This window comes from Plodia interpunctella, chromosome 24, assembly GCF_027563975.2.
Source record: "Plodia interpunctella isolate USDA-ARS_2022_Savannah chromosome 24, ilPloInte3.2, whole genome shotgun sequence".
NCBI lineage: Eukaryota > Metazoa > Arthropoda > Insecta > Lepidoptera > Pyralidae > Plodia > Plodia interpunctella.
The window spans coordinates 430697-442781 of record NC_071317.1 but is presented as its reverse complement, the minus strand read 5'-3'; the positions used below and the strand labels follow the sequence as shown (position 1 = coordinate 442781).

The window sequence follows — 12085 nt, the reverse complement described above, 5'->3', positions numbered from 1 at the left end:
CAATCTGTGTGATTTGTCCTTATATATTTATTTATTTATTAAGTGCAAAATGAAACACACATAACAACTTTCTTGGCACTATTAATGGAATGGTTTGCCATGGTCTTCTTCAATAATAATCAACCGTGTCCAGGTTTCCTCACGATGTTTTCCTTTACCGGAACCAACCTACCGCTGGTACTACATTTACAGGTTCAGTTGAAATTTTCTATATAAAATTGAGATAAATAAGGGACAATTAAATGGAGATTCACTATCTCCAGTTTATAGCCCTTGATTGACCTTTACGATCTGCCTGAGAGTTGTATCAGCCTGCGCTGTGTATTCCTTTCACTCCCGACACGATAACGACGAGCTAGTCACGGTTACAACAAATGAGTATCAAAACGTCGTCACAAACTGTGTTAAGCTTACAGACTCGTACGGAGCACCCTACCAGACGAGGGGCGATAGGGCTGCGTCGTCGACCTCGGTGGCGCAGTGGTAAAATGCTTGCCTCTGAACCGGGAGGTCGCGGGTTCGATCCCCGTTCGGGTCAAGATGGAAAATGATCTTTTTCTGATTGGCCCGGGTCTTGGATGTTTATCTATATATGTATTTGTTACATCGTAACACAGTATCGTTGAGTTACTACACCATTACACAAGTCTTGAACTTACTTAGAAGATAAAATCAAAATCAAATCATTTATTCAGAAATTAGGCCTTCACAGGCACTTTTTCACGCTATATTTATATCAATATATAATAATAATCTCAAGCATCTGTTCGAGACAAATGGCTACAGCGTTACGCGCCTCCAAAATAAAATGCCTGACTACGATTGACGTCTATTTTTACCATAATTGATTAAAATATAAAACTATGGATTTTTATAAGAAGTATTCAAACTGAGCGAAAAAGGGGGAAAGCAATTTCTGACAATTAATAAATACAGTATCAGAAGAGTCTAATCATATGTTTTTTCCGTATCGTTATTGTGTTCTGAAACTTTGTTTTTTTGATAAATCTTCTTTAATTCAGGAAAATTTTCATATTTCCCATAAGGCAGCCCTACCCACCCTTCGTCTGGAAATCTCAGGGGCGCGCATGTCAATCAAAATATCCCTTAATAGCGGGGGTGCTTAGGATATTAGATAAATAGCGAGCGAGCGGGCGAGGCGCCCCTGACGCCCGCTCGTTACCGGTTTATAAAGTTTTATGTTTTAATTTATGCTTTTAACATTTTTAGGCACCAAAACGTGAAGCGTTTGTGGTGTAATGGTTAAGACGTCCGCCTGTGGATCGAAAGGTCCCAGGTTCTAATCCTACTCGTGCCACATGAGTTTATATACAAATCTGACTTGTGTATAAGTAGTTTTCATGGACCACCACTTGCTTTCGGTGAAGGAAAACATCGTAAAGTTGCACACTGGTTTATTATTAACTTGTGAGTGAAATGGAGAAGCCAATGGCAAAACAATGTGTGTGTTTCATCCCACGTAATAACCACGACCCTCAGTATGTGCTGATCTGAATAAAAAATACGACTATGAAGATGAAGAAGTTGTTAAAGTCAAAGCATTTGTTCAGAAATTAGACCTACACAAGATCTTTATCACGTCAATTTTTAAATTATATAGAAATTGCCCGGGGCTTCGCTCCCGTAGGATTTTTGTCATAAAATATAGCCTATAGCAATCTTGGATAATGTAACTTTCTAATGGTGAAAGAATGCTTAAAATCGGTTCGGTAGTTTCGGAGATTACCCGCTTCAAACATACAAACTCACAAAATCACAAAGTCAAAAATGTTTACCTCTTTATAATAATAATATTAGATTTATCTGAAATCTTGTAATTTAATTCTGAAGCTAAAAAGAACGATAATCGACGACGAAAGTTATCTTCAACCTATTGAGTTGAAATTTTGTACACCCGTAAATTTAGATGACAATTATTATGTTAAGCATGACCTGATGACCCAGGAAACTGCCGCGACGAGGGAATCGGTATACTGCAATGACATGTCACACATTGTTTGATTCAATAAGATTTCTCCATGGATTTGATGAACAGTACTATATAGTACCTACTAATTCCATGGCTCTCTGACGACGTTGGTGGAGCAGTGGTAAAGTGTTTGCCTCTGAACTGAGAGGTCCCGGGTTCGATCCCCGGTCGGGTCATGATAGAAAATGATATTTTTCTGATTGGCCCGGGTCTTGGGTATTTAAAAATATAGTATCATTGACTTAGTATCCCATAACACACAAGTGTGGAACTTACTTTGGGGCTAGCTAGCTAGGCGATTTGTCCTAATATATTTATTTTATTTATTTATTTATTTACGCTTGTCTCAAAAATGTCATTTTTGTAACAAATTTATTTAGGAACTAGCTTTTGCCCGCGGCTTCGCCCTCGTGAATTTCATAGAAAAATCTCAGTAATTTTTTTTATCGCGTACTATGTAAGACTGGTAAACATATATGATTCAAATTCGCATTTTTTCTCATCTTTAGTTCCATTTCCTGTTTCCCGCTGCGTATCTCGTCCCGCAAACTTGTCCAATCCCGATTCGTACTATGTAAAGTAGATATCCCGTACCGTTTCCTACATATTGTGCCATCATGTTTTTTGCAAAGTGTCCCGTCCCGTTTCACACTACATGTCTCCTTCCCATTTCCCGCTCCGACCCCCACTCCCGCTTTCTGCAACGCGTGCCCTCCCATTTTCCATGATGTTTTACGTCCCGGTCTTTTACTCGTATTAACCACAAACTTAAATTCAACTTTTTTTTGTATTTACTATTACTGTTATTTACTACAAAAAGTAAGTGTGCCAATTTTCAGCTTTTTATCTTGAAAATTGTATTAAGTCCCATAAAATCTTTCACCTCCCTTTTGAAGGGGTTGAGTGTTAATCTGAAACACGTATTCATTACTTTGAAAACAACCAAAATGCAAATTTTCAAGTCACTAACATCAACGGTGTAGAACTTTCATATTTACTGTTTTTCACCCCTTTCACCCCCTTTGGAGTAGAATTTCCAAAAATGCTCTCTTTGTGTTCACCTACACTCACCTATATGCCAAATTTCAGCTTCCTGCCCAGCAGTTTCGGGTGTACGTTGTCAGTCAGTCAGTCAGTCAGTCACTCAGTAACGGAAGAGTTTTATACTGATATATTGATACATACTGCGCCCACCCCCTTCTGTTATCCTCTCTCAATACCCAAAGGCTGGCTGGAAGAGATTGCTTAGCAACAGGCCCACCATTGGTCCATATGTATGCACAATTGTATTATTTTGTACTAATATTGTTTTTATGGACTATAAATATATTTTGTATTGTTTGGTAGCTTCGGAGATTACCCGCCTCAAACATACAAACTCACAAACGCTTATCTCTTTATAATATTAGTATGGATTTGTGAGAGAGACACCATAGCACGATTTGGAGATTTAAAAGTGTTAGTGGCGCCATCTAGTGATTTATTTCGGTAGTACAATATATATATCATTTTGTCCGAGCGAAACCATAACGCGTTTTAAAAGTCTTGGTGGCGCCATCAATCATCTTTATGTTCAAAACTAAAATATAACAAAATTAATAGTAAATTGATACCCAATTATATAACTTTCATCGATAAAAAAATTGTTTATATTCTGTTTACACCTTTCTACAAAGTTTTAAAGTGAATCGGCTCCGTGTTATTTTAATTTTCCTACAGGACCCCCCTCATTTTCCGGGATGAAATGTCTATAAGATGTTAACCCGGGATTCTGAGGCAATTTTGATTCATAATTAGTTTTTCAAATATCCTACGGGAACGTGGCCATTTACCGGGATGTAATGTATCTAAGATGTTATCCCGGTATATAACGTACCTACATACCAAATTTCAAGCAAACCGGTCTAGTAGATTTTGAGTGAAGCGCGTTTAGACAGACAGACAGATAGACAGACAGACAGACAGACAGACAGACAGACAGACAGACAGACAGACAGACAGACAGACAGACAGACAAAAATTTCCAAAACTATATTTTCGTCATCTATATCAGTAACTAAGTATATTCCATGAAGAATTAAAAAAATATATCCAATGTACAAATTTGGCCTCTCTTCAATTTTATTATATGTATTGATGATGATAAGAGATAAGGATGGTAGAATATGCACGCTGTCATGTCGGTAATCGAAGCATTAGAATTTCGTAAGATTAGTATTCAGAATTCGTCACGAAGGAATTATTTTGACTGTTCGTGACGCAACGCTCCGTAATGCCTACATTATTATAGGAATTTAAATTGGCTCTTTTTAACCTATTTTTCTTTATATGTTTCTAGTTTCCTTTTAAAACTAGCTGTTTCTGTTTATATAAATAAGTAGCTGCGCCCCGGGGTTTCGCTCCCGTGGGAATTTCGCTGTTAAAAGTATATGAGTTATTCCAGGTTATATACTATTCGTGTACCAAATTTTATAACAATCGGTCCAGTAGATTTCGCGTGAAATAGTAACAAACATACATACATATACACATCCTCAACCTCAACTTTCGCATATATAATATTCATTTAGTTAGGTAAACATTCCTATTAAGTAGGTATGTATTATTGAAAAATCTCCTTCAATGATTGAGATTTCCAATAATGAATTTCTTCAGAATAGAAAAGGATGCAGCCATCGAGATAAAATATGCAACGAAAATCAATATTGCACGCCCCACTAGGTACAATAGTTATTAGATAACGACCGCTAATATGTTAAAACTCCTAAATAAGAAAGTGCCATGTGTGACCTTCTGTTATTATCATTGCTTTTACTAAACAATAATAAGTACCTACTTATCTACGAAATTTTAAAATTATTTTTTTTTTATTTCTATCTTTTTATTTGACCTAGGCCCAGCTGAAAATCAGCGCTGAGCGCTGAGGCTCATTCCGCAGCATATGAGTAATTCTTCGAGACCCTAAAAAACGCGGTCACACGGTCATAATTTCCAAACTACTAAACCTACAGTCTTAGAACCAAATACGTATGATGCGTCATTTATATATGTATATAAAATTAGCAATAAATACGATAAATTATTTACCATTTATGTAAAAATAGAATCTAAGGTCGAAAACGGGAGCAAAATCGGTATTCTTGGCGTGTCACACTCAGTTGGCGCGTACTGAAATCCTTAAAAAATCTTATTTCGAAATACATTTAGCATACATGTAAATACATCAACTTAATCGTATTATAGTTTACTATACAATTGCCTAAAAACATTAATTTTATCTTTAAAGTTGTAGCGGGACCTAAGTGATTATGCTCATCCGCCACAAAGGGAAGATATCCGGCCAGGCTAGGTGTTGCGCCTGGGGAAACGCACGGCTCCGACGGTGTCATGTCGGTGGTTGTATTTATGCTTCCAATCGAAAACACACTGTCTGCGCGGTCTAGACTTGTTAGCTGTCCATAGTGAGTCGACCGTCGTGCCATTTGTCCGTAGTGTCCTTGATCACTTGTGTGGTTTATGATAGATAAATAGCATTTTGTCACCGTCACACGATTTTGCTATTTCGTTAGCGCGCAACAAAATCGCTCGTCTCGCTTCTACGAAGATCTAACTTCCTTACATACGATAGCTGCGCAGACGCTCAGTACTATCCTGATATATCACCGATATCAGGACAGTTTTTTGTTTTGAAGCAACTAGAGTACGTACTCTCGTTGCTTCAAAACAAAAAAAAAATACTAGAAAACAGCAAAAAATTTTTTTGCTGTTTTCTAGTAACTTTCGTGAACATATTTTGGAGGTGAAATGTTTATAATTTTTGAACTCATTTTTTAGACTATTATCCAGTTTATTATTAGAAAAACAACGCATATGTTAGTTCGAAATTTAAAAAAACTTATTGTTTTCATAACTTTCGTGGCACAGTTTTCGTGGCCATTTGCCCACGTAGGTTATCTACCCCTTAAAATAATACATATATGTAATATGTATGATATATTTATATATTAAATCGATCTACTTAAAACCATAGTAACTCTACTCGACTATAGCAAAGCACAAAAAAGTTTAAAATCTTTTAAAAATATAATTGAAAATTATGTTAAAGGCAAGGTTATGTATTCTTTTCTATACTATTTTATCGTAACTCTAATCCTCATACACATAAATGGTACCTAAGTTTGTATTTATTGGCAATATTTTGTCTACATGCTCAGTTCATGATACTGAACAACTTTTCGTATGGGAGCAACCGCGAAATTGCGATAATAAAAGCTAAGTCATATACTTTCCTTACGTTAGGTATTCAATCTGTATGGTATAGCTGGTAATTTTCGCTATTTCGGGGTAATAATACTTTTTTTTATCAAATTTCTATCCCAGAGACCGGGAATGGGAGGAGAAAGTTTAGACAAGTTATATTAAATAATATACTGATTGAAATGCTGATTTTGATAAAAAAAAATATTGCTAATAAAAATCTTATATTTAGAATAATAAATATAATTTAGAAAAAAATAAAGATTTGATACAAATCCTGCTTGTGAAAATTAGTACATAACTTTCGTGGCATATTTCGTAACTTTTGTGGACATGAACATTTCAAAATACAATATATGTTATTTATGCATCTATTTATTTATAACTTGTGTTATACGTAATGTTATTACAACATTTTTATAATGTTATTATTTAAGCTAACGTTACTTTAAAAAAAAATCACCACGAAAGTGAAATTTTTGAAGAATCAGTCATATATTTTTTTCTATTTCTTATTTTATTTTTATTTATTATTTTTCTATTTCTATTTTTTATTACTTTTCGGTTTTTTTTTATAAACACATTTAAAGTGTTTATATTTTGTCATTCTCAAATTACTAGTTATGAAAATATCCATATTTCCAGCCAACTGAAGCGACTAGCTGATTCAGATTAAGCTATATTTTTCACGAATCAAAATAAATGTTAACGTAATGATGAACTTTTTGCGATTAACCGAATATTTAAAAAAGAAAGAGATATTTTGCGTTATGCCTTCAATAAATATACTTCAAAATGTTTACCCTATTTTAAAAAGCGAGGAAAGCATTGGAATTATTCCCAATCCCATCTACATGAACTATTAAGTAGATTACAATAATGAAAAATGCTTTGTATCTACTGTCTTCCATGATGGTCTGAGAGCGAGAGAAAAATACAGAATGTGTCAACTGCTTCTCCAGCGCTAATCGTTAAATCAATCAAGGGAAAAGGCTACTGGAGTTTTCTAGTAATATATCACTATTTAAACTATTCGCCTTACAGCTAACATGGCCTTCGAGTTTCGCAAAACTAGGCTCTGTCTACTCCGTATACAGGAACAGAAGGGGCAGAATTAAAACGTGATATTGTATCTGTCTGTGTGTATCCAAAATTATTGAATCAGGCATAACGTTTGACCGACCTCCTTTCAGCCTTTTAAAAAAGAAATTCGCCTCCGAAATTTAAACTATTTCCTTCCATTTCGACGTGATCGATGTAGCTTTCAAGCTTATTGGTTCATAAAAGATCGACGTCGCGCCAATTTGCATCCTATTTCTTAGCGTGAAGTTTTATTATTGAACGGAGGAGAGTGTCAGTTATGTCTTTTGTGATATATTTGAAACGATTGTCCCCCTCGAGACGGAAATTATTGTCACAATGTATTTCTCGTTGCTTGTTCCGTGTTTTTGGGACGGGTGCGATGATCGGCAGGGGTGAGTTTCCGATTTTTTTTTCAGCGCCCCGTTCTTTTAGACAAAATAGCGTACCTTACAGTTTTTCTTTGCAGGTTAAAGTTCCAAATGTCAATTCTGACTGGTGGAACCCACTCTAAGACACTTGTTTGCTGAAGAAATTGAGATTAAAAGAATTTCGAAATAAAAATTCAGGCGTAACAAGTATTGAATTCAGGTATCATATCATTATAGTCTTAAAACTAAAGACCTGCCTTGATCGACACATAGGATATTCAGTTCATAACATGTTTGAAAATAGTCCTCTAACCGGCGTTACCTAGGTAACGATCCCTCGATATGAGTCCTCATACATACATAACCCTTTATCTCATTGATGCAATATTAATCGTCAAACAACTATAATAGAATTGTTTATTTATTTGATTGTGGATTCAGCTTTACAAATACCTAGTTACATAGATACATACACAGAATAGAGTTGTGATTGTGAAACGAACAATTTGAATCTGAAACCTAACTTTTAAAAGTTTAATAAAAAAAAACGGGTTACACTCCGGGAGTGCCGGCAGAAATGAAAACTTGAATTTAACGTTGTGCATTTTTGACGTCTTACGAATTTTCGATCAGGTCACGTGTCCTGACGCAAGTTTAACATTTTTTTACCCATCACAAATATAGTGCACAACGCCCCGCTAAAGAAATACAAAAATTATATAGGTAACTTATAAATTATGTTAGTACCTAATAACTTTGCATTTTCACACTGATCGCACATCATACCATCACCACAACTCCACATTTTAATAGTCATTTAATAGTAACACATTTCACAATACCTGTAAAAGATGACTGGTAAATTATAAGCACTACATAATTGTAATTGACCGAGCGAACGAATCGAATGAGGCTAATATACTCCATGGGGCAAAAATACATTTTTTACGTATGTATGTAAAATTTATTGTGTTCACGAGGTCTAAGTTCGCGGCGAACTACTAGTTAAGTACTTTAAGATCATTGTAGTACTTGGTTGGCGAATAAATAATATCAATATGAATACTTTATTTTGCCCCCAGGACTAGTCACATCACGGCGCCAAGAGCCCTACTATGGGCGTCTCATCGGCAGACTCACGCAGTACGCACATGGCATCCGCGGTACTATTTACGCAGTCGACGAGAGCACGATATTCGTGCGCGGCTTCGCTTACGATGGTACGGGCCCCGACGCATATTTCTGGGTGGGGGATACCCCGCAACCTTCGCCTGAAGGCACGCTAGTGCCGTACCCCGAAGACTATGTCACTAGGTGAGGGCTCAAATCATTTATTCAGAAATTAAACTTTCACGGGCACTTTTTCCACTCAAATTTTTATCATCAATAGTCATTTAAACGACGTCCCTACTGCGTCCATACATGTTGGATGTAATGCGTAATAAAGCCGTAAAGTACTACGTAACGGATTTTAATGAGGGATTTTTATTTTTTAATAGATAGAGTGAATCAAGAGGTAAGTTTATATGTATATATGACATGCATGATATTGCACCCGTGCGAAGGCGGACCGTTTCTTACCGCTGGTTAGCTAGTAAGTGTTACACATATCACGAATTGTTTGGCAGAACTAGCACGGTCTCGATAGAGCACTGCTCCGGATAGACATGGGCGTGCGTTCAATTCCCGCTCGATTCCAGTATTTTTTCCATCTCGGCTTAAATTTTGTCAAAGATGATTTGCATGCCAATTGTCTGAGAATTAAATATGCCGACGACTGTGTAAAGCGGAGGAGAAAAAGTAGAAGAATGGACACTGACAAACATTCAGATGAGAGAAAAAAACATACATACATATTGCTACTTTTAAGTTGACATTTAATCGATAGATACCGGCTTTGTTTGACACGACAGCAGCCACAAAAGCCGTAATAGCCGGTGTAACAATAGATAGAATTTGGTCATGCTATTATCGATTTTGACTGTCATTTACAACGATGGAAATGTAAATAATCTACTGTTAATTAAACTCTGATAATACCTATGTAGCTTATAAAATGTTTGCCGGCTTCGCTCGTGTATTACCATAATCATATAAGTAGCCTATGTGCTGATAGTTTCATCTGTATCTGAATATTTTTCTTAGTTTATTCATTACACAAAAAAAAACATATCTATAACATATATATTTAACTCCAAATATGCAAATTGTAGACACCAATTGTAGTATGATATTAAATAAAACCTTACACAAACTCATAATGATCCTAGAGGGACTAGAAAATTATCATGTTGCAGTCGCTATGCAAATCTAAATATAATTTTGGGGTGCGTCAACAAAAATGGAGTAATATAGACAAATTGTTTGGCAATTAAATAAACATAATCGTCGGGAAGCTCCCTCGCTGGGGGAGGTCCAGAGGGACAAGATGATTTATTTGGTGATGACTATAATTTTAATTATGATGTCTCAGTTTTGTTTTTTAACACACTTGCTTGTAACATTACAGTACTATTGTTTTCTCCAATGTTTTACGTATTTGTCGACTTCAAATGTGTGTTGGAAAACGTAACGCCAACGTGCATTGATCATTACATGCCCTACATATCATTTATTTATTACGCGAATCCTGTGCTTTCTGACGTTAATTAGGAAGCGGTCGTGGTGTAATGGTTAAGACGCCCGCCTGTGGATCAAAAGGTCCCAGGGTCGAATCCTACTCGTGCCACATGAGTTTGTATACCAATCTAATTCATGTATAGTAGTTTTCATCGACCACCACTTGCTTCCGGTGAAGGAAAACATCATTAGGAAACCTGCACACTGGTTAATTCTTATTAACTTGTGTGTGAAATGGAGAAGGCAATGGCCTCCACAAACCACTCCATTAATAATGCCAACAAAGTTGTTGTTTGTGTTTAATTCCACGTAATAACCACGACCCTCAGCCATGAGGAATACAACTATGAAGAAGTTGTGGGATACCTAATGAAGGGCACAAATGATGCGCCGGCTGTGACAAACTTTTATTCCTAAACTAGCGGTTCATCCCGGCGTAGCTCGTACACACCTAAACCTTCCCCAAGTATCACATGTATTGGTGTAAACAAAAATCCGACCGGTAATTTTTAAGATTATCGCGTTCGTACAGGCAGACGCGACAGGGGTACTTCTTTTTATACATCACTTTAACAGAGAGAGGGATTGGTTGACGTGGGTTGACTCGACGAACAACAAGGTATATTATATATAATGTTTCCAGAGACCCGCCCATCCTGTCAGCGCACAGCAATTCTGACATCCTGCTGAGGCTGCCTGGGGGCAAACGACTGAAAGACATCAAGTGGATCAGTGTTTGGTGCAGGAGGTTCACCGTAAGTTATTGTTAATAGGTGTATTTAAATATATAATATGTTTACCCATCTCTGTCCATTGCGTATCTCCTTCAGTTTTTATCTGTCGCATCTAAATCGTCTCGACCATAATTCTGGGGCGCCCTCTTTTTCGTCGCCAGCCAGCAAAGACTGATTCTGTGGCCTTTCTAGTCACAACAGAACCAAAGGTTGCAGGTTGAAACTGGTTTCGTAAAACACAAGACGAGAAAGATGGCGATCATTAAGAGAGAGAGGGCTTTATCCAGCAGTGAAGAAAAGAAGGTAGCAACCTTCTTTGACAATGTAAATTAAACTTAAATAGTAGCAATGATGATGACATTTAAGAATGAGATATAGTGTTTGTAGACGTTGTTGTTTGCCATCGACACGCAAAGAAGAGAATAGGTTAATGCCATATAATAGCAGTTTTCTTTGAATGTCGTTTACAATCTCAGCAGGAGGAGAAGGTATTGGTACGTTCTATATTTTTCCATTCCTCGGGGTGCATTATTATGCAAATTTTTGTATCAAATAGAATTTAAGAAAACCTCTGTCGAGCAAAATTCAAAATAATTTGTACAAAACAGGGTACAAAATCGCTTAGCACGATTTTTCCTAATAAGAAATCTCTACAGAGCCGACGCTTTTGGTGAGAGCAGTCATATCATATAAATATATCCTAAGTATAGTATGTCAAAGTTAATGTATCATTCCGAAATTCCGCTTTCTGACAGTTGGGGCATAATATCGATTGGTATACGCGCGCATGCCCGTGGCTTTGGCGCCAAAACTGTCATTTTGCCGGCACTACGACAACATAACCTTTTTGACCGATTACATGAAGGAAATATTGAAATTTTAATTTATAAATAACCCAATTTTTGTTGTCGAATAACAAATGAGCTTAACAATAAAGGCTCGCATATAGATAAAATGCAAAACTCTACGTCTACTCACACGATTTTAATAAAAATATCATAAATTGCTTTGCTTGCACTCTGTTTAAGGAAAAC

At 36.4% G+C, this 12085-nt stretch overlaps 1 protein-coding gene across 4 annotated transcripts in view; it reads left to right on the top strand.

Moving 5' to 3' along the window:
• LOC128680400 (uncharacterized protein) overlaps window positions 1-12085 on the top strand; it is a 48084-nt gene that overhangs the window by 16379 nt on the left and 19620 nt on the right. For all 4 annotated transcript variants that reach the window (XM_053763516.2, XM_053763519.1, XM_053763517.1 and 1 more), the window contains exons 3-4: window positions 8781-9012; window positions 10961-11072. In XM_053763516.2, the coding sequence (XP_053619491.1) occupies window positions 8781-9012; window positions 10961-11072 (344 nt within the window). The remainder of the gene's footprint in view (window positions 1-8780; window positions 9013-10960; window positions 11073-12085) is intronic.